Source organism: Apodemus sylvaticus, chromosome 19, assembly GCF_947179515.1.
Source record: "Apodemus sylvaticus chromosome 19, mApoSyl1.1, whole genome shotgun sequence".
Lineage (NCBI taxonomy): Eukaryota > Metazoa > Chordata > Mammalia > Rodentia > Muridae > Apodemus > Apodemus sylvaticus.
Window position 1 is genome coordinate 2,042,278 of NC_067490.1, and position 27,679 is coordinate 2,069,956.

The window sequence follows — 27,679 nt, forward strand, 5'->3', positions numbered from 1 at the left end:
GACAGCTGCAGCATTACAACCCCTTTCCTGGACAACTCTGAAAGACTCTTCTGAAGGGAAATCGTCACAGTGGGTGGAAGTTCAGGCCACACCCATGCTAATACATTTTATTTGGAAGGGGAAATGGCCAGATATGTGACTGTTCTCTAACTCATGGGCTGTGGCCAATGGACTGGCTGGATGGACAGGGGCATGGAAAGAGCGTGATTGGAACCATCTGGGGAAGAAGCATGTGCACAGATCTCTCCAAATGGGGAAGGGTGTGAAGACACTTGTGTCCTATGTACCTGCTCATCCAAAGGTGACGTCAGCTGGGGAGAAGTTCACTAATCACGTAAGTAGGTGACCCATTCCATGGACAGTCAGTCTCTTTACCCAGCCTTCTCTGTCATTACCCAGTTGGCACATGGACAAAGCGGCTATGGTAGCAGAGATGCGGGTTATGGATGGGCTCGGCAACGTGGACTTCCACTCACTATGGCTGACCTGGTCACAGCTGCTGCTGAAAGCCAGATCTGCCAACAGCAGAGACCAACACTGAGCCCCAGATGTGCCACCATTCCTCGAGGTGACCAACCAGCAACCTGGTGGAGGTTGACCACGTTGAACCAGGTCCTTCCTTCATGGAAAGGACAACACTTGGTACTTGCTGGAGTAGATGCTCATCCTGACTGTGGATTTGCCTTTCCTGCATGTGATGCTTCTGCTGAAACCACCATCAGTGAACTCACAGAATGCCTTATCCACCATCATGTTATTCCACACAGGGTTCCATGTGGTGTTCTGATCAAGGAACTCACTTCATAGCAGAAGTGTGACAGCGGGCCCACGGTCATGGAGTCCTCTAGTCTTACCCTCTAGTGTTCTCCACCAATCTCAGGCACCTGGCTTGACAGAAAGATGGTGTGACTGTCTGAAGACACAGTTACAGTGCTCATTAGGTGACAGCAGCCTAATGGCTTCCTCGGGTGTTGCAGGACTGTCTTGGTTCTGACATGGAGAAGGGCATCCTGAGAAGCTTTGACTGAGGTACCAACTCTGCTGGCTGCTGGGGAGGATAAATATAAACAGCGCCTACCATGGACAGCTCCTGTGGTAGACTTTCACCAAGGCTGCAGACTGAGGCAGGAAAGGTGCTGTCCCTGGCCCTGTAGACAGCTCTGGAGGGGCAGCTCCTGCTGAGGAGGAAATGTGGTTCTCCCCTGTGGACAGCTGCTGTGCTGGATGCAGGCTGAAGAGATGTCGTGGTGGCACCGTTTACACAGGAACCGCCATTTTGACAGCTCCTGTGGGGGCATCTCACTGGAGTGGATAATTTAATCTAAAGTGGTGACATTAGGGATTTTGAGACCTCTGAGGAGCTTTGGACCACTTCTTTTGTCCTATCTGTACCTAGGGGTTGAGAGTGGAATGTGTGCCCTCTGTACTTTTACTGTTCCTGATGGGTGACTGTGGTAAGTGCTGTACTCGAGTTCATCAGTGACCCCAGCTCCCATCTTGGTGGCATGGGTCCTTAATTAGAATATAAAAGATTTGCTGAGTCATTTGTTCGTGCAGTGACTGAAGTTGCTGTTATCAAAAATGTATCCTGCCACTTCAGCCCTGTGTACTGTACTGAGGTCAATCTGATTGTGGCCACAGAGTGAGGCTTTAATACAATCTGAGTCTGTGGGGAAGAGAGAAAGGGTCACAAAATGAGCTCTGCTAGAGGGAGATTCTCTGCTAGAGGCAGATTCTAGAATCTGGAACTAAGTATGGTGAGTGGCAGGAACCAGCAGAGACGAAGGATCTGTCAGTCAGGAATGTGATGCAGTTTGTAGTGTGGAGACGTCGGCACGGCTGAAGGGTAAGTGCAGCATCCTTTCCTAATGCTGCCAACTGGGGCAAGCTCTGGAAGGGGTTGTTGTGGAGACCCTTGTGAGTCAGCAGATGGTACAGGTGGTAAAGAAGAAGAAGACCATTCTGGTCACTCGAAGGTTAACCCTCTTGATTTGCATTTCAGAAGTTCAGCTGCAGAACTTAAGAGCACTGAATACTCTCCCAAAGATTCTGAGTTCAATTCCCAGCAACCCCATGGTGGCTCACAACCATCTGCAATGGGTCCTGATGCCCTCTTCTGGTGTGTCTGAAGACAGTGATACTATACTCACATATATAGAATAAATAACTATTAAAAAAAAAAAAGTTCACCTGCAGCTGGATTGTGCAGACAAGGAGCCTGTCCTTGTATCGTATTGTAGAGTTGGGGAGCGGGGGCGGAAGGAAGGTCCCAGCTGGGGCCTCAGATTCTGAAAGCATATTCTTCTATTTCAATGGCATAGAAGAGTTAAGTCTGAAAGATGTACACTGTCCTTGTGTCCTATTAGACTCCCTCAAATAATCCCGTGTCTTCCCACAGCTCAGCAAAACACCATGAGTCTGTATCAGGTGACATATCCTGAAAATTCCACTTCATTGTTCCAGTTGGCCTGAGACCACAGAAGTGGCAAGAAGCCTCCAGAACACCACCGTTTCCTTCTATGACGTCAGGACAAACAATGACCAGCAGGAATGGCCAGGTACCAATACCATCCAGCATCTTCCACCATCTGTTGTGTCATATTTATATTTCTTCTCAACATCACGTGTTCTTTTACATGCTTGCTTTAGCGAAACAATCTTTCACCTGTGTGTCCCAGCAGACCATCATTTGACATAACTGACCTTCCAAAGAAACCAGAGGTTTCCACTTCAAGAAGAGGAAGCTTACCTAACTGTCATTGGTGACATGGGTTTCACTTGAGCAGTGAGACAGAAGGTGAGACCCCTGCAGGCCAACTGGAGATGGGGACAGGGTCCTAGTGTGGCTCAGTCCCCAGGAATAGGGGCAGCACAGGCTCCAGGAGAGCCCATTCCAGTCACTGCTCCACAATGTAAGTTCTTCTGCTCAGAAGGAAGGGCATCCTAGGACTCAGAGCCCCAGGAATCACACAGCTCTGAGGGGAGAAGGTGTCCCAGGGGAAGGGCACCTGAGACACAGGACCTCAGGACCACACAGCCCTGAGAGGAAGCTGCAGCCAGCTTTTCTGAGGTACTATGAAGATGAAACTTTTGGTGTCTTTGGAAAATCAGTTGTGTTGGATGGTGTTTTGCTGGGGCGAACATGTGAAGGAGTGTTTCCTGAAGCAGACACAGGTGAAAGGATGTTCTGCTAAAGCAAGCTCGTGACAGGACGTGTGATGGGTTCTTGGATAATGGCACACAGGTATTTGTTCATCTTCCATTGCTTTGTGGAACTCTGTTGGGACTCCACAGAGAGAGACGCACCAGCAAAGTTCTGGTGGTGTGCCGGCAGCTTCCTGCTGCTTCTGTGGATGCGGGCTGATTGGCAGAGTGACATCTGTCTGTGACTGATGCAGACCTACTGGAGTTTTGCTAAGATAGACGCACATGGTGAGGTGAGACCCACGGAGGACACCTGCTGCTCTGAGGGAGTGTAAATAGGACCCAGGGGACAGTGACGGGGCGTGGCTTGCTTGCACGGCTAGCTCTGCAATGCTTCTTGGTCTCCTGTCTTCGCTGATCTTCACTTTGTTGAGACAGGCTTGGCAAAGATCGTCTCCTGGTGACTCTGTGGTCCTAATCCCTCCTGCTGACCCATGCCAATCCTGCTGAGACCTGGCTCTTTCTGCAATGTTGTGCCACGAGCACTGCTATCCAGACACTGCCAAACTGGACTGCTGGGAAATCCAGGAAGTGATTGGGGGTGGATCAAAATGCCGCTGCTGACCTGTGAACTGAACTAAACTGATTTCCTGACAACACAGATGGGATTTGCTCCAACGAACTATTTCTAAACAGGCTGATGTGCCCTGTATCCTAATAAACTTTCTTTCCCACTACCTCTGGTGGGTTGTGGACTAGAAGGGAGGTTAAAGCATTTAAGAACCCATATTAAAGGTTGGGCTGAGAAAAATATAACATTGCAGCGCCATCTCTGTGGAGCTGCTGGGGGAGGCTGGAGAGGAGGTTCAATCACTATGGACAGCTCCTGGGGTGGTATTTTACCAAGGTTGAAAGTTGAGGCAGGAAAGGTGTCCCCATTGTGAATAGTTCTTCATGACGGGAGTAGGCTGAGGCAGGAAAGGAGAAGACCGAACATGGACAGCTGCCCCAATGGTTGCAGGCTGAGGAGATGTCAGCTCCACCATTTTTACAGGAGCTGCCTGTGTGGGCACCTCACTGTAGGCTGGGGCAGGAAGGAGACTGTGGACAGCTCCCGCGATGGCTGCAGGCTGAGGAGATGTCAGCCCCGCCATTTTGACAGCATCCGCCAGTGTCCACAGCTCCTGTGGGGCATCTCACTGCAGGCTGGGGCAGGAAGGAGACCGTGGACAGCTCCCATGATGGCTGCAGGCTGAGGAGATGTCAGCCCCGCCATTTTGACAGCATCCGCCAGTGTCCACAGCTCCTGTGGGGCATCTCACTGCAGGCTGGGGCAGGAAGGAGGGACTGACTGCTGCTTTGATGGACTTTGCAGCTCATAGCTTAGGGACCACAGAACTGGTTATTGTTTGAAAATAAAAGCACATTTTATAAGTGCTGGCAAATGTGGGGCAGTGCAGCGTGGGAAGGCTGATGTCCAGAACCTTAGAACAAAAGGCAGGAAAAGGAGGGATGGATACTTTGTTTCAGCAAACAATGTGTTTACTGAGGCTGTTCTTGGGACGCACCCCACATGGATTTCAGCGTAGGTTTTCTTTTCCACTCTCCCGCATTTGGGCTACTTTATAAAAAGGACGAAAGACTTGGCTGAGCAACTGGAAAAAATAGGGGAAGAAATGGAGAAGCTCGTGAATCAAAACACAGAGAGAAAAGGAAGAGAAGAGGGTTCCTTCCTGTCTCTTCTTTCTGAAAATGTATAAAAGTTGGCTGATCAGCTAGAGAGAGTAGAGTAGAGGCAGACAAATTTGAAAATGTCAGAAACAAGAAAAGGGGGAACATATAGGTTCATTCCCAGTGACTGAACCAGAGACAGGAGTTTCCCCAGGTAGACAGGGGAAGGAACAGTGTCAGAGGGCAGTCAAGTCAAAGAATGGAAAAGCAGGAGGATGGTCAGATGAGAAGCCATGTTCAGGAGACCGGGCTAAACTCAGCCCCTGGTGAGGACAGGCTTCCTGGGTCACAGAATCACCAACAGCATCCCAAGTAGTTACACAGCATGTGTCTGCTAATGGAGGAAATCCACAAGTTATGACAAGACAGGATGGCATGCTGTAGAAATGACAGACCTAATGCATGTTCAGGAGGCAGTGATAGCTTATGAGATGCACTTGTCCTATGTGAAACAAACTCTAAATTATTGGACTACTCAACATAGAACTATTTCCCAAATTTGAGGAGAATTGACAGCTGCATTAGAGGCTGGGCCTCAGTTGCAATGGTTGCCAAGGTGGAGCAAAGGCAGGAATTTGGCACAAAGGTGAGGGGAAGAAACAGATCACAGGTCCAGGTGCTGTGGCTGCTGTACAAGGATAGGGTCAGTCTGAAGGTACAACCTCAGAGCCATGCTGTGCAGCAGCCTTGAGAGCTTGGGACAAAGTTGAGGAGCCAGGGAAGACGCTCATGTTAGTCAGAAAAATTAAGCAAGTCTCAGGGGGAAGCCTTTACTGATTTTTTTTTTTGCAAAGATTAGTTTCAGCTGTGATCAAAGCCATCACAGACCCTGACGCAAAGCAAGTGCTAATTGAGACCTTGGCATTGAAAATGCAAATACGGGGGCTGGAGCAATGGCTCAGAAGTTTAGAGTACTGACTGCTCTTCTGAAAGTCCTGAGTTCAAATCCCAGCAACCACATGGTGGCTCACAACCATCCATAACAGGATATGACTCCCTCTTCTGGAGTATCTGTAGACAGCTGCAGTGTACATAGATATAATAAATAAATAAATCTTACAAAAGAAAAAGGAAAATTCAACTACAGAATGCAGAATGTTGTCAGGCCTTTAAAGCTGAGAGCAGCACCTGTGGAACAGTGGACCAGGGAGAAGACTGATATTGGCTCCAGGCTCTTTATTGCCACGATAATTGGTCAAGCCATATATAGAGGTTTTAGATCTCAAAACCCATGGTGCTCTAACTCTGGAAGATACAGTAAAAGAGGTAATGTTCTCAGGCCTCAAAATGTCCTGTGCTGTGGGAAACATGGACATCTGAAACAAAACTGTGAACACGGCATCTCTAAGGACAATGGATTTTCTGAGTGTAAACCAGGAAGAAGGCCTAGGCTTCCAGGAGTTCACAGGCAGTGTGACAAGGGTTGGCACTGGGCCAGTGAGTGCAGCTCCAAGAGAGAGAGAGATCCAAGGCCATTTCATACAGTTGGGAAATGGAATGGAGGCGCCTATCTTGAGGCCCCACAGCAAAAACACAAGCCAGTTGACTCTTATCAGCCAGGAAATAAGCAGGCAGAAAAACCCCAACTAGGTGTTGCAGATCTAACACAAGCCACTGTAGGCAGTGCTGCTCTAGACTTGGCCATAGAGAAGCATCTCCATTATCCCCACAATTCAGTGTTAGGAAATCTCTACTGGAGTTTATGCTCCTTTGCCCCTGGAATGGTCTTGGGAAGGAGCAGTGTGACTTCCCGAGGATCGGCTCTTTATCCAGGAATTATAGTTGGAGATTTCAAAGGAGAAATTGAAAGAACGGCTTATGTAAAAAGAGAGATGTTAGTTAGCACAGGTGATGAGATCATGAGCGTCACTGTTTCCCTACATCAGAGGCTAAGCTGCTCCAGTAGAAAGATCAGCAGGGTTTGAAAGTGTTGGAAAATGTGTGTTCTGGCAAACAGTTGCCTGAAAAAGTTATCTCAGGTAAAACCAAGTGTGTGACAGGTTAAACGGGTGGAACCAGAAGGTCAAATAGGAAAGTTGAGGCCTCGTGTGGCTGACACAGCCATAGATTCACAGGTGTGAGATTTACTACAGCAGAGAACAGAGATCAATGTTCCCTCAATACCAGAGGCAATCCCTAAAAAGGGAGTGAAATGGGCGATGCTTCTGGGGAAACTGTTGAAAAATGTCATCTAGCACAAGCACAGACTGTGCCAGTTGTTCAAACACAAGACACAACAGGAACTGAGTTTCCAAATTTATAAGAGGGGTCACTTCTGAATACCAATGGCCTGGAATTCTTCAGACCCCTGGGGAACCATGCTGGTCTCTCACTTGTTACAACTTTCCCAGCTCTCTCCCCCCACTGTCTTCCAGGTGTCAGTCCTGGGGATCCCCTGTTCTGGTTCCACTTTATAGCCCTGGGTGTTCTTGGACTTGCAATGTGGTCAAAGAATCCAGAGACCCGCCCTCCCGAGGGCCGGGGTTAAAGGCATTCCATAAGAAACCCAGGAGCCTTTCTTTGGGTCGTCACATCACACTCAGCTGGTGTGTGGTTCAGTTAGGACACGGTCACCAGGTTGGAAGCCCTGGCATAAATCCCGGGCAACAGCAACCACAAGATAAAGAAACTAACGCTCCGATGTGGGGGCTGTGCAGGGGATACCCGGTTCCTTAGTGCGGCCCTTCCTCAGTGTGACCTGTGACCCGGACAGCTTCGGGATCTCGTGAAGCCGGCCAGAGGTTCCTGGACTCTGCAGTCTGCAGTCTGCAGGGACATTTGACATAGAGCCCAGTCCGAACCCGCGATGCCGCTCGTGGCCGCCAGGGGGCAGCAGGACACAGGAGCAGGAAGTGGTCAGGTTCTGGGTCACCTAAGGCACTGTGAACTTTGAATGCTGGGGAAGGCGGGGAGTTGTGGTCGCCTTTGCCCTCCTCATACCTAAGCAACCAGGGATTTTCCCTAATCCACAAGCCCTCTGTTTTGCGGGTTTCACGGGTGTTTATGATCTTTGGGCTGAAACACAACTTCTGGGTGAGATTACATCTCAGCTCCTCCCCGGATTGTTAACCACACACTCTCCAGTCACAGTGATATAGACACACACACACACACACACACACACACCACAGCATGCTGAGGTGAAGCAGGAGATCATTCAAGGTCGGGACTGGAGAGATGACTCAGAGGTTGAGAGCACTAACAGCTGTTCCTAGATCAGGAGTTGAATTCTCAGAAATCACAGAGTGGCTCACAACCATCTATAGTGAGATCTGGCGCCCTCTTCTGGCGAACAGGCGCATTTGCAGGCAGAACACTGCACATAATGAATATGTGAACATAATGAATGTGTGTACATAATGAACGTGTGTACATAATGAATGTTTAAAAAAAACAAACCCAGCAAGTTCAACCGGAGCTACAGACATAACAACCCAACAGCGTAAATGAACGACCTCACAGGCTTCACAGACCATTAGCATCAGGGGCCTCTCTGTAGAGGAAGTTGTGTGGATTTCTCCCTTCCCTTGCTGAATCCCTAAGAGCAGTGTGTACATCTAGTGCAGGGGGCCCTAGAGTCGTGTACTAGGATTTGGAGGTGTTGCTATGTGCTGCAATGACCCCCAATACTGTTCAGGGATCGCTTTCTTTACAGAAATCTTATTCCCTCCATTTCTTTTATGTTGTCTTAAAAAAATATTTTTATTATATGGGCGTTTTGTCTCCACATATGTCTGTACAACCCCTGTGTGGATGCCCCAGGCGGCCAGCAGAGGGCGCCCTATCCCCTCTGAGACTGGAGTTACAAGTGGGTGAGAGCTGGGACTGAACCCAGGTCCTCTGGAACAGCAGTGAGCATTCTTCACCTCTGAGCAATCTCTCCAGCTCCATGATTTTACTCAGAAGTGACACCATCTTTATTTTTATGCTGTGACTCTCTGTGATGCTTTTCTCTGCAGCACAGGGCCTCACTCAGGCCTGAGCCCCTAACTACCCTGCAGAGAGGGTGTGAACAGGAGAAGCCCTGGGTCCCTCAGGGTCACAGAGTCCAAGAGAAGGAGCTTCCCACACTGTGCCCACAGTGCTCAGTCTATGCAAATACTACTTTAATAAATCTACTTAAATGCCTTAACCTCTCTTCTACCTCACCACCCACCAGAGGGAGTGGAAAGGAAGGGTTAATAGGGCAGAGGAGGGTGTGGACCTGTTTAGAAATAGTTCTTTGGAGCGAGTCCACTCTGCATTGTCAGGATATCAGCAGTTGAGTTCACAGGAATCAGCAATGGCAGTTCAGTCCAGAAGAAACTCTGAGGCTCCACCAATCAGCCTGAGTCTGCAGAAGCAGGAAGAAGCTGCTGGAACTCACCAGAAGTTCTTTGGTTCATTTCTCTCTACAAAGTCATGACAATCAGCAAAGAAGGCAAGGCTAACCAATGCCACAGCATCGTCAGTGAAGACCAACACAGAGTGGCAGGTGAACCAATGCCACACAGCGTCATCCGTGGTCTGTTGGGTTATATTCACACCCTTTCCAAACACCAGGTGTTCTCTCAAGAGGACATCTCTCACGCTCTAGCCAAACATCACTCACCCCTTTTCCACGCACTTCCAGAAATACACCACATGTCTGCTTCAGCAAAATCATCCTCTCATAAGACAATTCCAGGAAAACATCACACTACCAAACTGAGTCTTCAAGGAAATCAGAAATTTCCCCTTCAGGCCTGGTTCTCCCAGATTAGGTCCTCACATTAGCTGGCTGTGTTGCCAAAGTGCTTCTTGAACTCCACCCATGTCTGTTTTTAATAGGTAGTCTCTAATTCCATCTTCATCCCAAAGCTTTAGTCCGGGCCTTTGAAATAACAGAAAACTCTTGTCCGCTGACAGGTTTTCAAACATTGGGAATGTGGCTCAGTGATTAGAGTGCCCACCTTGTACACCGCAGGCCCTGGGGTCAATTTCTCAACACCTCCATAAACAGGGTGGTTGGCACCCAGGCCAGGATGGTGAGGTGACTCAGGTAGAGGTGCTTGTCATGAGGTCTGACCACCTGGTGTCAGTCCCCCAGAACCCACATGGAAAGAGAGAACTGGGTCCCCAAGATTGTCTTCTGACTACCCCGCCCCCAACACACACACACCACAGCTGTGGAGTGCCCTCATTCACACACCACACACATAAAGCAATAGTGTAAATACATAACACGTAAGATAGTTTAAAATCTCTGTGATCACCCTTGCATGGGTTTCCCTTCAATCCTCCTGGCAGCTTCTCATCACAATGTGGGTTTTAGACACAGGAAAATTTCCCCAGTGCAAAGTCTGAAGGAAAACTGGATACAACTTATACATATGTGTCCTTATACATACATGTTCCCATGTCCTTCTACATGAAACCATGGTGATTACTTTTTCATTTTTATTGCACTGATTTAATAATCATGTGCAGGGATGTGCATGTTGTGATGCCTGTGTGAGGCTCAGAGGATAACTTACAGGAGTCAGGCCTCTCCAGTCACCACGTGGCTTCCATGGATCAAACTCAGGGCACCAAGCTTGGTGACAAGAACCTCACACGCTGAGCCATCTCCATAGCCCCTTGGAGACCATTGGATTTGAACGTTCCCTTTGGAAAGTTGCTTCATTCCTGGACTTGGCACATATAAGTGATGCCCACCATGACATTAGAAAAGGTGTTTCCTGGCCAGATGGGCACCAGCATTGCCTTGGGTGACTCTGGAGAACCAGGCCTTCTTGCCCAGGTCCCACCTGTGGCAGTGTCAGCTGCACCTGTGAGAGGCCAAACCTTTACATTCAGACTCCATTTTAGAGAACTTGAACTCAGGCAAACTAACAGCCCGGTTCCTAGCATTAGTTTCCAAGTTATCTCTCAACAAAACACGAGCCTAGCTCCAGTATCTAGGCTTACCCCCAACAGCACCTGTGTCTCCAGGTTACACTCCAACAAAACTGCTCCCCCAGTTTACAAACCTGTCCTCAGTCTAACAACCACCAATGCAGAGGGAAACAGAAATTAAGTTTATGATATGACTCCCAGCACCAGCCAATTTCCTTACCAGCTGGAGGCTTGCACACTCACCCCCTGCTTGCTGCTTACTACAAAGCCTCACGCCGATAGATATTCAGGTCTCCTCATCCCCAAAACTGTCCTGCACGACACTGTGTGCTGGCCTGAGCTAGCTCTTATAAAAAGTCCCTACTGTGATTCCATCGGATCAGCTCCTGTCTGGTTTTGGGGATCGCTAACATTTCCCTGGCCCTATAACTCAAGATCCCATATCTGCCCTGAGAGCTTGAGTATCACTGTATTAGTTACTGTGGTCCTGTGAACAAGATGACCCCCATACTCTTGGTCACTTGAATACTTAGTTCCCAGTTGGTGCTGTTTGGGGAACATTAGGAGGTGTGGCCCTGCTGGAGGAAGTATGTCACTGGGTTGGAGGTGTGAGCTCTCAGCTGTTCCTGCTGCCATGCCTGGTGTTTGCTGTCATGATGGTGACAGACTCTTAACTCTTTGAGACCCTAATCCCCAGTTAAACCTTCTGTTAGTTCCTTGGTCATGACGTTTTATCACAGCAACAGAAAAGTAACGAATACAGTTCCCTTTTCCATCACTGTGGCTTAATATCTGACAAGGCACAGCTTATGGAGAAAGGGTCTAACCTGGGGTATTGTGGTCCATAACGCTAAATCCGTTACAGTGGGGCAGGCCCTTCCTTCCTGCTCCAGACTATGGGCCACCTCAGTAAATGCCCCACAGAAGCTGTCCAAAATGCCAGGTCTTATTAAAATGGAGGCTCCACTACATCTCCTCAGCCTGCAGGCCTCACAGGAGCTGTCCATGGTGGCGGCACCTCTCCAGCCCCCTCCAGTCCCCAGCAGCCCCACAGAAATGGCACCTTAGCAAAAACCAGCTGCATCCAGGAAGCACTTCCCACTCTAGCCTATGGGCCTGATATCAGGGAAAGGGGGATGGAAAGAAACCCTACCAATTCCTGAGGAGAAAAATCCCATGACAGTAACGTGGCTCAGCCTGGCAAGGGTGTGTGGGAGGAGCTAGACAATTTTTTTTGTTTTTGTTTTTTTCGAGACAGGGTTTCTCTGTGATGCCCTGGTTGTCCTGGAACTCACTCTGTAGACCAGGCTGGCCTCAAACTCAGAAATCTGCCTGCCTCTGCCTCCCAAGTGCTGGGATTAAAGGCGTGAGTTACCACTGCCCGGCTTAGACATTTTTCTTAAATAAGCAATTGGACCCTTGACAGACAGAGCTCTCTCTCTCTCTCTCTCTCTCTCTCTCTCTCTCTCTCTCTCTCTCTCTCTCTCTCTCTCTCTCTCTCAGCTTGGAAGAGCCTCTAAGAAGGAACTCCAGGTAAGAGATGGGAATTTCCTCTTTGGGCTTGCAGGAACAACAGAAGCGTCTGGCAGGACAAATCTAGGAAAAGCTAAGGAGCCATCTTGGGTTTGGAGGAGCTCAAGAGAAATGTAGACTTGCTCAGAAGAATGACACAGATAGAGATTTCTAAAGAGCCGGCAGTTGAGTTGCAGAATCAGGCTTGTAATAGGCATCTCCTATATAGTTAAGAAAATAAAGGTTCGTTGACAGGGTTTTACCTCAGTTTTTGCCTCCTGTGTCTTTAGGGCTATAAGCCTAACTTCATTTAAATGGTTACAGCCTATGAGCGGGACTTTGGTCTCCTGCAATACAGAGCCGTCCACAGTGCAGAGCAACAACAGGTCTATGAACGGGACTTTAAGGCAGGCTATGCTGAATACAGCATCCACCATGCCGAGTCAGGGCTGCAAGCCACAAGTCCACAGAGCAGGCAGTGGAGATGAAGAGACTTAGTCCAGGAGTGTAAATGGTTCAGGAAGCCATACCCAAGTGTCAGGAGAGCGAAGCATTGCTGTTCTTGAAGTGACAACTTCTGTTTTCTGTGGAAAGTCAGTTGTGTCAAATGAGGTTTTGCTGAAGCAGACACAGGTGAAAGATGTTTTGCTGAAGCAGACACATGAAAGGACACCTGATGTTTAGAAGGAATGTAAATAAATCCCAACAGACAGTAGACGAGGCTGCACGGTATTGGTAAGCCTTACCATTGTTTATTGGTCATTGTTTCTCAGGACTCCATAGAGACAAATGCATCAAAAATCTTCTGGTGATGTTCTGGCGGCTTCTTGCTGCTTTTGCAGCCGCTGATTGGCAGAGTGAAGGGAAGTGTCTGGCTATGTCAGCTGATACAGGCTCACGCGTGGAGTTTTGCTAAGACAGAGTCACGTGGTGTTGTGCTGAGGCAAGACTCCTGTAGGACACGTGATGTCTGGGGAGAGTGTAATAGGGCGCAGTGTAAGTGATGGTGGGCTCGCATAGCTGGCTCTGCAGCGCTTTGTTGGTCTCAAGTCTTCATCTTCGCTGGTCTTCACTCTGTTGAGAGAGGCACCGCAGAGAACTTCTCCTGGTGTCTCCTGCTGACTCAGGCTGATTCAGTGGAGGCCTGGCTGTCTCTGCTGGGTCATAGCACAGCTGATGATTCCTGTTTGCTATCCTGACACTACAGACCTGGACTGCTGGATTGAAATTGTCCCCAGGAACTCCTAAACAGCTGAGCCTCCCGGCTTCTGCATCGAGCTGCCCTTGCTGATTCTTGTGAACTGAACTGCTAATATCCTGACAGCGTAGATTCCATTTGCCCCAAATAACCATCTCTAAACAGCTGCACTTCCCTGTGTCCTCATATCCTTTCTTTTCCATGACTTCTGGTGGGTGACAGATAGCAGGGAGGTTAAGCATTTAAGAACCATTATTAAAAATAGGTTCTGAAAAATCGAAGCCAATTATCTCAGCTGTGGATGTGTTCTTGAGAGTTCAACAGAAAATCACATCCTATGCCTGAGAACCACGGAAAAGACACTGGAGAGAAGGAGAAGCAGACATCACCACAGTGGCAGGGGACAGGGCAGATTCAGGACGGCATCATTAGTAGCTAAAGCAAGTGGGTGGAGGAAATGTAGTGTGACTTATCTTGTGCACCCACCCAGCACACTGAAGGATCCCCACTTGAGTCTCTGAGCTTTAGCTCTTGGGGCTCACAATCCTGAGGACAGGACAAGGCTCTGTCCTTCCCTGTGTCCTTGTGATGACAGACTCTCAGCATGTGCTTCACAGTGATGGAGACAGCAGAGCCTGGAGTGACCAAGCCACGGAGTGACCCCATCACAGATAATAACTGACTGAGCCCGACTCAGCACAGCTCTGTTCACACTCAGTTCCCACAGCCTCACTGTCTCCCACCAGATACACACAGCATAGTGGCACAGTTCTGGAAGGTTACACATGTCATTTGTTTCTTTAAAAAAATTCTATGAATTCTCAATGCATGAAATTGAGAAGCAATCAAAGCCCTCAGGGTGAAGATGTGAACAATCAAGTTCACATTAACATTGTTATTCTCAGTGTGGAAGTGAGGAGCTGCAGCTCAGGGCAGCATGGAGCTGACAGGATGCAGATGTCCCCCAGTGTGTGGCTGGACCAGGAAGGTTGGCTGTGGAAGGGAACACAGGGCAGTGCAGGGACAGGGTCCTGTGTGCAGGGCAGGCTGGGCTCCACAATTCTTCACATAGAGCCCGGAGGCTCACAGGGAACATCAGACACTGTTGTCTAAAGAGAACTGAGGGCTCTGGATGTCACAGGAGAGACCTGAACACACTGGCTGTCACTCAGTCCACTCCAGGCAGCTGTCTTCATGCTAGAGAATGAGAGTCATGAACCATCACTGTGAAGTCAACATCCCAACAACCCACAGCTCACAGGATTTTCTGGGAGTCCCTGAAACCCAATCATCTCCACATTGCCCCTCCCCAATCAGACCCCAGAGTGTCACCTTTACAATCTGGGAGAGACACATCAGAGCTCTGGGAGCCGTCCCTGCCTAGGGTACAACAAAACAAATGTATATGTACATGTATGTATTCATATCACGGTACAACTCAGGCCCCCAGAAGATTTCTCTGGAGGAGCTGTTATGTGTTCCCAGAGCTCCCACCATCCCCAGCTTCACTCCAATGTCCCCAGGACAATCCTGTCCCCACACTAACCTGGAGCTGGAGCATAGTCCCCTCTTTTTCCACCTGTGAGAAGGAAAACTGTGAGAGTTCAAGGAAGATCTTGACACTAGGAAGTTCCCAGAACTGACAGCAGACCCAGGTGGAGACAGTAGCAATGAGGGTGTGGCTGTGTTTCCCATTGATGGGCAGAGCACACTTCTAAAGGAGGCTGAGAGAAAACCCAGACCCTGCTCTTTCCTACCTCTGTTTCTCCTCCTCTTCATCACAAAAGCCACCATAGCTCCAATGATGGCCACAACTCCAAGGACAACCAGAACAACAATGACCACCATGATAGAGTTGGTGGATTGAGGAGGCTCTGGGAAGGAGAGAACAGGAAAAGGGTCATGACCCCAGCTCTCAGCCCTGATCTGCTCAGGGTCTGCAGAAGGCTCCAGCTTTCCCTGACACCCACACCCTCCTTACCCCATCTCAGGGTGAGGGGCTCAGACAGCCCCTCATGGTGCACATGACATGTGTAATTCTGCTCCTTCCCAAGAGGCACTACCACAGATGCCCACTTCTGGAAGGTTCCATCCCCTGCAGGCCTGGTCTCCACAAGCTCCATGTCCTGGGTCAGCTCCTCCCCATTCAACTGCCAGGTCAGGGTGATGTTAGCAGGGTAGAAGCCCAGGGCCCAGCACCTCAGGGTGACATCACCTTCAGATCTGGGGTGATGGGTCACATGTGCCTTTGGGGGATCTGTGTGGAAGATGTAAGAAATCCCACAATTAACAAGACACACTAAAATCTACACAAGACACAGTTAAATCATGATGACCCTGAACTATGTGTCTGTTTGACACTTTGACTGTCATTGCACTAGTGACCTGCAGGCAGAGCTGGTCCCCTCAGCATAGAACTGCACATGTTCCTGGGGGACTCAGAAGCTCAGAGGGAATCCACATGAGCCAGTGGGTCAGCATGGTCGTCCGTATGTGATGTTCTATAGAATGAGACAGGTAGTCAAAGTATGGAAGATGGAATGGAAAATAAGTAATGTAATATGTGCTTGAGTTCATATCAAAATTAGAAATTAGGGTTTAATGCTACGGCAAGGGTGCCACCACTGAGACTCAACCCTGTGGCCATCTTGCTGACCAGCATAACTGTCAGTCCAAGTGAGCAGCCATCACACAGTGTGCAGCAGAAATGTGGTGAACCTCTGACACTCAGCCAGAGAAAATGACTCCCAGGCCCTGCCTCTGGAGGACAAGGCACAGGTGTGTCACACAGGATCCCTGGAGTGTGCTGTGGACCCCAGTGCAGCACTCACTGAACACAGCAGGCTCACAGAGTGTGAGGATCTTCCCTCTCACTCCAGCCCTGGATGGCAGAAGACCCTGTCTCTCAGAGTCCAATTCCTGATTCACTAGGGGAGCACTGTAACTTGTGGGAGCAAAGGAAGAGCAGGGGGGTTCTGGATGTTTAGTTCTGACAGGAAACAGTCTAAGTTCACAAAAATCTCCCTTTTAAGGGAACCCTGATTTACCTTGTCTAATTATTTATGTTAGCAGTCTCCTCTGGCACCCGTGGAGACTGATATAAATGACAATACAAGGGCATGGAGAAACAGGGTCACTGCAGTGCAGACAAAACCTGAATAGAAACAAAATAACGCCCTCAAAAATAAATAAATAAATAAAAAGCCAGGCGGTGTTGCACACCTGTAATCCCAGCACTCTGGGAGGCAGAGGCCGGCAGATTTCTGAGTTTGAGACCAGACTGGTCTACAGAGTGAGTTCCAGGATAGCTAGGGGTACACAGAGAAATCCTGTCTTGAAAAAAAAAATTCAAAAAACAAACAAACGGAAAAAAAATAAAAAACAAAAAGAAAGAAAGAAAAAGAAAAAAGAAAGAAAAGAAAAAAGAGAAAGTAAGAAATAGGGCGGTTGGTGGTACACACTTTTAATCCCAGTACTTGGAAGGCAGAGGCAGGTGGATTTCTGAGTTCGAGGGCCAACCTGGTCTAGAGTGAGTTAAAGGACAGCCAGGGCTACACAGAGAAACCCTCTCTTGGAAAACCAAAACAAGAAAGAAAGAAAGAAAGAAAAAAAGAAAGAAAGAAAGAAAGAAAGAAAGAAAGAAAGAAAGAAAGAGAAAGAGAGAAAGAAAGAAAGAAAGAAAAAGAAAGAAAGAAAGAAAGAGAGAGAGAGAGAGAGAGAGAGAGAAAGAAAGAAGAAAGAAAGAAGAAAAGAAAGAAAGAAAGAAAACAAAAAAGAAATTCCACGATTTATATTCCTCCAGGGTCCCCCATAAGGGCTCCTGTGACCACTCACCACTGTAGGAATAGATAGAGTTGGGTTGTGGAAGGGATGCAAACCCCACAGACAGGACGGGATCTGTGAGAATCTATTCTTTGGAAAGTTCTAGAAACTGGGGAACCAGCCTAGTGTAGGGGAGTCCATGTCTCCCATCAGGTAAAGGAGACTTCTGGTCCTGAGGTGTGAGGGCTGACACACTCAGCATGACAGGAGTCCGTGTCCACAGTGGGTGTGGGCAGAGAACCCGGCCTGGGAGAGGCCATGGCTGATGGAGGCTACAGGCTGGCAGCTGTTATGTTGGGAAATTCTCTCCTTCCCTCCTGACACAGCCTGGGCACTGTCCAGGAAGGAGGCTGAGCCCTGGGAGAGGCAGTGCAGTCACTGTGATGAGGATCAGGAGACCCAGGGACACTGTCTCCCCTCTGAGACAGGGGCATCGCCCCAGCTGAGGGTTTCTTCTTCCCCAGGACTGAGCCCCAGCCCAGAGGGCAGAGGGAGGAGCTGCCCGCGGCCCCTGCACCTGTGCGCAGCAGCGTCTCCTTCCAGCGCTCCAGGTATCTGCGGAGCCACTCCACGCACTCGCCCTCCAGGTAGGCCCTGTGTCTCTCTGCAGCACCAGCCTGCTCCCACTTGCGTCGGCTGATCTGCGCCGCCATGTCCGCCGCCTTCCACGTTTCCAGGTCATCGTTCAGGGCTATGTAATCGCGGCCGTCGTAGGCGTACTGCTGGTACCCGCGGAGGAGGCGCCCGTCCGACCCCACGTCACAGCCAGACAGCTTCTGGATTGTGTGAGAGCCTGCAGGACCCCGCGGTCAGCCCCGCCCCGCCCCTGCCCCACCCGCGGACTCCTCCAAACTGAAAGGGAAACCGGTCCCGGGTCGGTTCTGCTCCCGAACCTCGGACTTGGGACCCGGGACGTCTCCGGCCCCTGTGTCGGGACGTGGAGGGGTCGTGACCTCCGACCTGGGGTCACTCACCGGCCTCGCTCTGGTTGTAGTAGCCGAGCAGGGTCCTCAGGTTCACTCGGTAACTCTGCTCTTTGTTCTTGTGAATCCGAGTCTCCTCCTCCCAATACTCCGGCCCCTCCTGCTGTATCCACCCCGCGCGCGGCTCCATCCTCGGATTCTCCGCGTCGCTGTCGAAGCGAACGAACTGCGTGTCGTCCACGTAGCCGACAGAGATGAACCGGGGCTCCCCGAGGCCGGGCCGGGACACGACGGTGTGGAAATACCGCAGCGAGTGTGAGCCTGGGGGCGGCGCGCGGTGAGACCCCGACCTCCTCCCGGGACCCCGGGCGGGCGCGCGGGCCGGGAGGGGAGCAGGGCGCGGGGCTCGGGACGTGGGTGGAGAAGGGGCGGAGGGTCCGGTGGGCGACGCGGGGACGCGGCTTCCCCGGTGCCGCCCCGGCCCCTCCCCGCAGAGCCCGTTTCCCTCCCGACCCCGCACTCACCCGCGCGGGTCTGGGAAATTCTAGGTCAGCAATGACAACCTTTAAAGAATTTATTTTTAAAGCTGATCAAGACTTTAATCTCAGCAATAGGATGTGGTGGGGTGGCAGATCTTTGGACTTCTGGGACACCTAGATCCACACAGAGAGTTCTAGGACAACTGGAGCTAAACAAAACCTTGAAATATATATATATACATATACATTATATATAATATACACACACATATAAAAACCAAAAGCCATACCGAAAACTTACCAGTGTGTGTGCTTGCTCACCACCACAGAACCTGTGTGAGGTCAGCAGGCACTATGACTCAGTTTTCTCCTTCTACCTTTGTCTGAGTCGCAGAAATGGAACTTAGGTAGCTGGGCTTTGGTAGCAAGCAGATTCAATCGGCCCCATAACAGCCTTTTCCAAGTGATGTATCTGAGAATTCACCAACATGAATTAATTATGTGGCTGGAAATGCAAATCAATGTCACCACAAATTGCTTGCACCTCAGTTGCTGTCAAATAACACGGCTCAGATTCTTCCCAGTGGACCAGGGCTCTGAGCGGGTTCCCCAGGTCATGTGAGCACAGACAGCTCAGGACTGTTCTGAAAAGCAGAGATAAGAGTGCGCGCACGCACACACACACACACACACACACACATACTACACACACACCACACACACACTATACACCATACACACACAAATGTACACACACATGTATGCCCACTACAAACCACACACACACATTACACACATACCACACACACACACACACACACACACTATACACCACACACACTCACACACACATATGTACACACACATGTATGCACACCATGGAGCACACACACATCACATACATACCACCACACATACACACACACATACACACCACACCACACACACACCACTCACACAACACACACCACTCACACACATACACACACACTACACATCACACATACCACACTTACACACACACTATATAACACACACACACACACACACACACACATCACTGGATGCTCCCAGGGTGACTCCCAGGTTAAAGCAACTGTCAGTGAGCTTGTATCTGAGAGTCAGTGCTCGTGGGAAATGCTCAGTTGCTGCCTGCAGCTGCCTGCTCTCCTTGTAAACGTTCACCAGACTTGGAACAGGCATTGGCAGAGGGGGTTCTGTTTAACTGGCAGGGTGCTGAAGTGAGCAGGTCTGTCCAGCCTTCCAGCGTGTAATGAAAGCGTGTAAATGAGAAGAATAAAAGCCCATCGGCGGCACTGTTAGCTCTTGCTTCCAGGGAGACATGCAGTCTCTCCAATGCCTCATAATCTACTACGTGATACTCAAATATTTTTTTTCAAATTTATTTTTTATTTATTTTCTATATTCTTTGTTTACATTCTAAAAGCTTTCCCCTTTCCCAGTCCCCCCTCAAATATATTTTTAATTATTTATTTTTATTTCATGTGCATTGGTGTTTTGCCTACATGTATGTCTGTGCGAGGGTGTTGAGGTCCCTGGAACTGGAGTTGCAGACTGTTGTAAGCTGCTGTGTGGGTGCTGGGAACTGAACCTGGCTCCTCTAGAAGATCAGCCAGTGCTCTTAACCACTGAGCCATCTCTCCAACCTCTGATTTATTTCTGTGTATGTGGGTGTTTTGCTTGCACGAACATCTGTGCACCATATGCATGCTGTATCCACGGAGCAACATCACCCACAGAAAACACTGAGTCTTTTTACGTATGAGCATTTTGTCTGTATAGATGTCTGTGCACCGTGTGTGTGGAGTGGCCATGGCGGCCATAAGAAGGCAACAAACAGATTCCCTGGAACTGGAACCGCAGATGGTTGTGAGCTTCCATGTGTGCTGTGAACCAAACTCATGTCCTCTGCAAGAGCTGCCATGCTCTTGACGACTGAGCCACCTACCTCTCCAGCCCCACCGTCTGGTTCTTTTTCAGATAGATCACTAGCTCCTACTGCAGTCCCCACCTGCAAGAACTTTCTAGAGATGACTGGAAGAGGGCAGCAGCTGTATTGGTGTTTGGAAGGGTTCAGGGGTTGCGCTGGTTACAGGATTTGAATCTCGGGATCTCCTGCTAGACATCTGCCTCTCACTCTCCAGGGCTTTTATGGAGACTGTGCTGTGTGAGAACCAAACTCACAGTGATGTGTCCCCGGGTTTCTATTGCTATGGTAAACACGGCGAACAAGGAATCTTGGAGAGGAGATTATTTGGCTTATACGTCCACATCGCTGTTCATCATGGAAGGAAGTCAGGACAGGAAGTCAAACCTGGAGGCAGGAGCTGACGCAAAGGCTATGAAGAGCACTGCTTACTGGCTTGCTCAGCCTTCTCCCCCAACCCCCAACACTGTGAGTTTTCAAGACAGGATTGGGTTTCTCTGTCTGACAGCTCTGGCAGACCAGGCTGGCTTTGAACTCATGGAGCTCTGCCTGTCTTTGCCTCCCAAGTGCTGGTATTACAGGCATGTACTGCCATGTCCTAAGTCAGCCTTTCATACTTTTCCATTATTTCTTCACTTTGCAGCCCCGCCTACTTCTAACCCCCTCCCCGCACATCCCTTCCCCCATCTTCCCTCCCCTTTTCATAAATGTGCCCAGTCCTGCTTTCTTTCTTTCTTTCTTTCTTTCTTTCTTTCTTTCTTTCTTTCTTTCTTTCTTTCTTTCTTTCTTTCTTTTTTTTTTTTGGTATAGAATAGAGTTTATTCAGAGTAGGGGATGAGAGTTAGTGGTAGAGGATGGGAGAGAGAGAGAGAGAGAGGAGAGAGAGAGAGAGAGAGAGAGAGAGAGAGAGAGAGAGAAAGAGAGAGAGAGAGAGTAGAGAAGTGGAGGCCACCATGACCACAGCGGTGGGGGAGGAAGAGCCCCAAGGGCAGAGAGGTGAGAGTATGTGGGAGAGCGGAGAGCAAAGAGCCCAGTCCTGCTTTCTTATAGAATCCAGGACCACCAGCCCTTCTCCAGCAATCACTGATTAAGAAAATGCCTTACAGGCTTGCCTGCAGCCCAATGCTGTGAAGGAACTTTCTTTCTTTCTTTCTTTCTTTCTTTCTTTCTTTCTTTCTTTCTTTCTTTCTTTCTTTCTTTCTTTCTTTCTTTCTTTCTTCCTTCCTTCCTTCCTTCCTTCCTTCCTTCCTTCCTTCCTTTCTTTCTTTCTTTCTTTCTTTCTTTCTTTCCTTCTTTCTTTTTTTTTTGTTGTTGTTTTGTTTTTTGCTTTTTTTTTCAAGACAGGGTTTCCCTGTGTAGCCCTGGCTGTCCTGGAACTCACTCTGTAGACCGGGCTGGCCTCAAACTCAGAAATCCGCCTGCCTCTGCCTCCCAAGTGCTGGGCTTACAGGTGTGTGCCACCACCACCCGGCCTTTTCTGTATATTTCTTCACCTAGGCAGAGACACCTCCCAGAGCTCTGATATGTCTCTCCCAGACTGTAAAGGTGACACTCTGGGACCTGACTGCGGAGGGGCAATGTGGAGATGATTGGGTTTCAGGGACTCCCAGAATCCCCTGTGAGCTGTGGGTTGTTGGGATGTTGACTTCACAGTGATGGTTCATGACTCTCATTCTCTAGCATGAAGACAGCTGCCTGGAGTGGACTGAGTGACAGCCAGTGTGTTCAGGTCTCTCCTGTGACATCCAGAGCCCTCAGTCCTCTTTAGACAAGAGTGTCTGATGTTCCCTGTGATCCTATGGGTTCAATGTGAAGAACTGTGGAGCCCAGCCTGCCCTGCACACAGGACCCTGTCCCTGCACTGCCCTGTGTTCCCTTCCACAGCCAACCTTCCTGGTCCAGCCACACACTGGGGGACATCTGCATCCTGTCAGCTCCATGCTGCCCTGAGCTGCAGCTCCTCACTTCCACACCAAGAATATGAATCTGAATGTTAACTTGATTGTTAGCATCTTGACCTGAGGGTTGATTGACAGGTTAATTAAAGAATTGAGAATAGAGTTTGTGGAGGAAATAAATGGCAGATGGAGAACCTTCCAGAATCTGTGTCACTCTGCTGTGTGTATCTGGTGAGGCAGGATGAGGCTTTGGGAGCTGAGTGTAAACGGGGCTGTGCCCAGGTGGGGCTCAGTTTGTTGTTACCTTTGACAGGGTCACCCTCAGCTCTGTCTCCTCCAGGCTCTGCTCTGTCCATCACTGTGAAGCACAAGCTGAGGGTCTGTAATCACAGGGACACAGGATGGCCAGAGCCTTGTGCTGTCCTCAGGATTGTGAGAGCCCAGAATGCTGTCCTGACTGTGACTCTTGACTTTGTCTTCTGTGTTTCTTTCTCTCATCTTTAGTTTGTATGGAGGACTGGGCCTATTCTTGTTCCTGAGAGACTGCCTGTCTGGTTCTCCTCATGGATGTCCACGTGTGACAGCAGTAGGAGGTGCTTTTCCATTCTTGCCCCACCAGACACAACAAGGGCCCTGCTCTCAGGACACTGTGGACCATACAGATGGACTAAACTCTGCTGAGCTCCTGCCTCCTTCGTGGTGCCTCTGTGGAGTTCTCCCCCATCTTTCCCCAGCTAAGCTTGGGTTGCAGGATCCACACAGAGGAGGGATCCACAGGCTCTCATCTCAGATCTGGTCCCATTGGATCTGAGCCGTGCCCATGGCCCCTCTCCTTCCCTGGCTCTGGGATCCTGGTGCTGCCTCCAGAGAAGATTCCAGGGTTGATGGGATGAGTCTACTCTAGATTCCTGTTTATTATAAGACTGGTCCAGGGGCTGCAGAGATGACCCAGGGCAGAGACACACTGTGCTGTCCTGTGACTCTTACCAGGGGGTGGCACCTTCCACAGTTTTAGTGACTTTGGTTAACTAAGATCTGAAAGGAACAAGGCAAACACTGTACAAATGGACGAGATACATGCTTTACACATTTTATCTTTCTTTCTGTGGGATGATGATCCTGTCTCACCTGGTCTGAGACCTTTGCCTCTTCTGTCCAGTGTCCACACTGCTCTCGATGCACAGGGCTGAGGTGCTCAGGGGCAGACTCAGCTGTCAGATCCACAGATCCCGATGCCATGGTCTCTCATTCCCTCAGTGCAGCTCATCTGTCATCTCCCACCACAGGGGAGCGCAGGGCAGTGGGGAGGGGGAGGAACTAAACCATGTCTATTGCATTGCCCTGTTCTCAGCATTCTGCATGTGACTGTTACTCATCTCTTACTGCAGCTGATATAGCAACCTTTCCATCAGAGTGCATACACAGCAACACACAGAGTGCAGACAGGGCCTACTGCTGTGCAGGGTTCACACACAGGCTCCCAGAGGGAATCTTTTTCCCAGCAGGGAAGGGGACAACTGTATAGAAGCAATGTGTGACTGCACACATGCTTGGTCATATGTGGACTCTAAATATGTTAGACTGGGAGAGCAAGGGAACCACTTGGTGAGGTGCAGCAGGAGAGGCAGGACAGGGAGATTAAAGAAGGAGAAATGACCAAAGGGCCCTGATTTACATGTATGTAAATGCCACACACTAACTGAGCACAGAGGTGTGCCGCTGACCCCAGAACTCCATAGGGGTATCCAGAATGTTAGGGGTTCAAACACAGCCTCAGCTACATAGTGAGTGTGAAGGCATCCCGAGGTCCTGAGACCCCATCCCATCAAAGGGACTGCAGAGGATGCCTAGAGCTGGAGTTGGGGAGCCGGCATCCTTTGTCATGCTCTCTGTGTGGTCCGGAAGATGCTGGAGCACATGAAGACAGTGTGGGCAGAGAAAGAGCTCCGTGCTACAGATGCAGGGATCACCGACATGGCCTTAAGGGGCCACACACCTGCCTGTGCTCACAGCCTCGATGCTGGTCTCCCTGCTGATGCTGCTATGTGCTGGGCGTGTTGTGTGACGTCAATTATTATCTACATTCAACTGGAACTGTGGGAGACACAGCATCCCAGGAAGGAGACCAGGAGCCTTTGGGGTCTCAAGCTGGAGAGCATCCTGCAGTCTCCAGAGAGGATCACATCCCATCACCCGCCAAGGATACCTGGTAGGGAGGCCACTGAGGCCAGACAGAGCATCCTATCAGGACACAGGATTAGGACACCAAGAGCCTGTCTTTAACAACTCGGCTCTGATACATCCCAAGGCCATGATGAATGTTTATTAGATTTAGAATCACCTTAAAAATATTCACAGGAACCATATACACAGAAATGGAATTACACTTAAATTATACCATTACACATTTACCTGAATATGTATGTTGTTAGGTCTTCGGTATACACTTCTGTAAGTCTGTAAACCTCTCAGGCAAGAAGAAAGGGTTTTTTCTTTTGTTTTTTGTTTTAAGATTTATTTATTATATGTAAGTACACTGTAGCTATCTTCAGACACACCAGAAGAGGGCACCAGATCTCATTACACATGGTTGTGAGCCACCACGGTTTCTGGGATTTGAACTCAGGACCTCCAGAAGTGTTGTCAGTGCTCTTAACTACTGAGCTATCTCTCCAGGCCCAAGAACAAAGTTTTATTAGTCATAAAATGTAGCCTTTCCTTGACATTTTAACTTCTCAGGAATTGGATTGCACCCTATTCCTGTCAATCAGGTGACACTCCTGTCATTGCCCCAGCTCATTTACATGTGAATTTGCGTGTCAGGGTCTCATTACCTCAGCTGATGGGCCAGCTGTTCCCTGCTGGTGCATGAGGTTTATGTGGCATTGAGGGAATGGAAATATGGCCCCAGGTACAAACATTTGCTGTCCCTCCAGACAGTGATGGTTGTGATCCCAGCTCCCTGTCTCCTTGTGGATGGGAGAGGGAGATCCACAAGAGCCTGTTGCTCCAGCTGTAGCTCTGACATGCTCTCCTGGTTTCCTTGGACACGGGACACACATGGGACTGCCTGTCCAGGCCAAGCAGTGTGGCTGAGGGGCAAGAAACGGTCACAACTCCCTAAGTCTTGATGAAAGAAATCAAAGCTGGTGTCATCTGTCATGTGTGGGGAAGGAAGATGTGGGACACTGTGCTGGAATTTCTAACACAAATAAACCATTTAAAAAACACACAATTTGACCACCGCCACCGCAGCCCAGAGACTACCGAGCTGGGTCCGTGTGCCACCACCCACTCAGGACACAGACTCTCCACTTATGGATAAAAGTGAGCTGGTGCTGAAGGCCAAGCTGGCCGAGCAGGCAGAACGCTACGATGGCATGGCGGCCTGCATGAAGTCTGTCACTGAGCAAGGAGCGGAGCTGTCGAACGAGGAGAGGCACCTTCTCTCTGTTGCCTCTAAAAACGTCGGAGGAGCCCGTAGGTCATCTTGGAGGGTTATCTCAAGCATGGAGCAGAAGACGGAGGTGCTGAGAAAAAGCAGCAGATGGCTCGGGAACACAGGGAGAAGCTCGAGGCTGAGCGGCGAGACTTCTGCAACGATGCGCTGTCTCTCTTGGAAAAGTTCCTGATCCCCAATGCTTCTCAACCAGAAAGCAAAGTCTTCTATTTGAAAATGAAGGGTGAGCCGGGCGGTGGTGACACACGCCTGTAATCCCAGCACTCTGGGAGGCAGAGGCAGGCAGATTTCTGAGTTCAAGGCCAGCCTGGTCTACAGAGTGAGTTCCAGGACAGCCAGGGCTATACAGAGAAACCCTGTCTCGAAAAAAACCAAACCCCAAAATCCGAAAATGAAGGGTGACTACTACTGTTACTTGGCTGAGGTTGCTGCTGGTGATGACAAAAAAGGAATTGTGGACCAGTCACAGCAAGCCTACCAAGAAGCATTTGAGATAAGCAAAAAGGAGATGCAGCTGACACACCCCATCAGACTGGGTCTGGCCCTCAACTTCTCTGTGTTTTACTATGAGATCCTGAATTCCCCAGAGAAAGCCTGCTCTGGCAAAGGCAGTTTTTAATGAAGCCATTGCTGAACTTGATACATGAAGTGAAGAGTCCTACAAAGACAGCACACTAATAATGCAGTTACTGAGAGACAACTTGACATTGTGGACTTCGGATGCCCAAGGAGACGAAGCAGAAACAGGAGGAGGGGAAAATTAACCGGCCTTCCAACCTTTGTCTGCCTCATTCTAAAATTGACACAGTAGACCATTTGTCATCCATGCTGTCCCACAGATAGTTTTTTTGTTTACGATTTATGACAGGTTTATGTTGCTTCTATTTGAATTTCCATATTTCCCATGTGGTTTTTATGTCTTAGTATTAGGGGAGTAGAGCCAGTTAACTTTAGGGAGTTGCTCCTTTTCATCTTGAGGTGGCCAACATGGGATGTGGAATTTTTCGTGAGTTGCACATGCTGGGCATAGTACTTTTGGTGCATTGTGGCTTCAGAAGGGCCCGTGTTAAAACTGCTTCCGTGTCTAAGCAAGCAAAGAAACCTGCCTCCATATTGGTGTGTGCTGGCGGGGAATAAGCAGGGTAATGGCTCCAGTCACGAGTGTAGTCTTTGTGGGCACTGTAAGGCTTGGAGCGCTTCTGAGGCTGTGACACAAACATCCTGTGGATGCACGCCAGGAATGCGTGTCTCTGCGTGCACACCCTTGACCACAGCTCCAGAGTCGTCTCTAGACAAAAGTTGTGACCCAATTTACTCTGATAAGGGCAGAAACGGTTCCATTCCATTATTTGTAAAGTTACCTGCTGTTTGCTTTCATTCTGTTTACTACACATTTTATTTGTATTTAAATGTTTTAGTCAATTTAAGAACAAATGTAAAAGTGAAGATGCAGTAAAAACGAGTTGCTTGGTGTTCCCGGCTCCATGTGTATAGAGCACAGCGGTAAAGAGAATCCCATGTACTTAACTTTTTTTAAAAAAGTTTTTGTTTTGTTTTTGCTTTTGTGATTTTTTTTCTTTTTGATACTTGCCTAACATGCATGTGCTATAAAACAGTTAACAGGGAAATAACTTGAGATGACGGCTAGCTTTGTTTTAATGTCTTATGAAAATTTCATGAATAATCCAAGCATAATTGTTAAGAACAC

General features: G+C 49.2%; 1 protein-coding gene and 1 pseudogene across 2 annotated transcripts; one reads left to right on the forward strand and one right to left on the reverse strand.

The window, feature by feature from the left end:
• Positions 1 to 12,973: 12,973 nt before the first annotated feature.
• On the reverse strand, positions 12,974 to 18,472 carry LOC127669414 (H-2 class I histocompatibility antigen, L-D alpha chain-like). Of its 2 annotated transcripts, XM_052163348.1 has the most exons (7): positions 18,238 to 18,472; positions 17,781 to 18,056; positions 15,423 to 15,698; positions 15,199 to 15,315; positions 14,988 to 15,020; positions 14,774 to 14,821; positions 12,974 to 14,638 (listed from the first exon to the last, which is right to left on the reverse strand). In XM_052163348.1, exons 1-7 carry the CDS (start codon positions 18,374 to 18,376, stop codon positions 14,634 to 14,636), a joined length of 894 nt encoding a protein of 297 aa, XP_052019308.1. In that variant the 5' UTR covers positions 18,377 to 18,472; the 3' UTR covers positions 12,974 to 14,633. The 2 variants fall into 2 exon arrangements, with proteins under 2 accessions (XP_052019308.1, XP_052019309.1); XM_052163349.1 differs by lacking the exon at positions 14,774 to 14,821.
• Positions 18,473 to 21,970: 3,498 nt separating this feature from the next.
• Positions 21,971 to 27,671, forward strand: LOC127669433 (14-3-3 protein zeta/delta-like; annotated as a pseudogene).
• The last annotated feature ends 8 nt before the right edge of the window (positions 27,672 to 27,679 follow it).

Excerpts from the sequence above, each read along its gene's own strand:
- LOC127669414 (XM_052163348.1), bottom strand. The coding sequence starts at position 18,376 with ATGGAGCCGCGCGCGGGGTGGATACAGCAGGAGGGGCCGGAGTATTGG. Across the intron at positions 18,057-18,237 it reads CTACAACCAGAGCGAGGCCG|GCTCTCACACAATCCAGAAG; the intron begins GTGAGTGACCCC and ends GGGGTCCTGCAG. Across the intron at positions 15,699-17,780 it reads GGAGACGCTGCTGCGCACAG|ATCCCCCAAAGGCACATGTG; the intron begins GTGCAGGGGCCG and ends TCTTCCACACAG.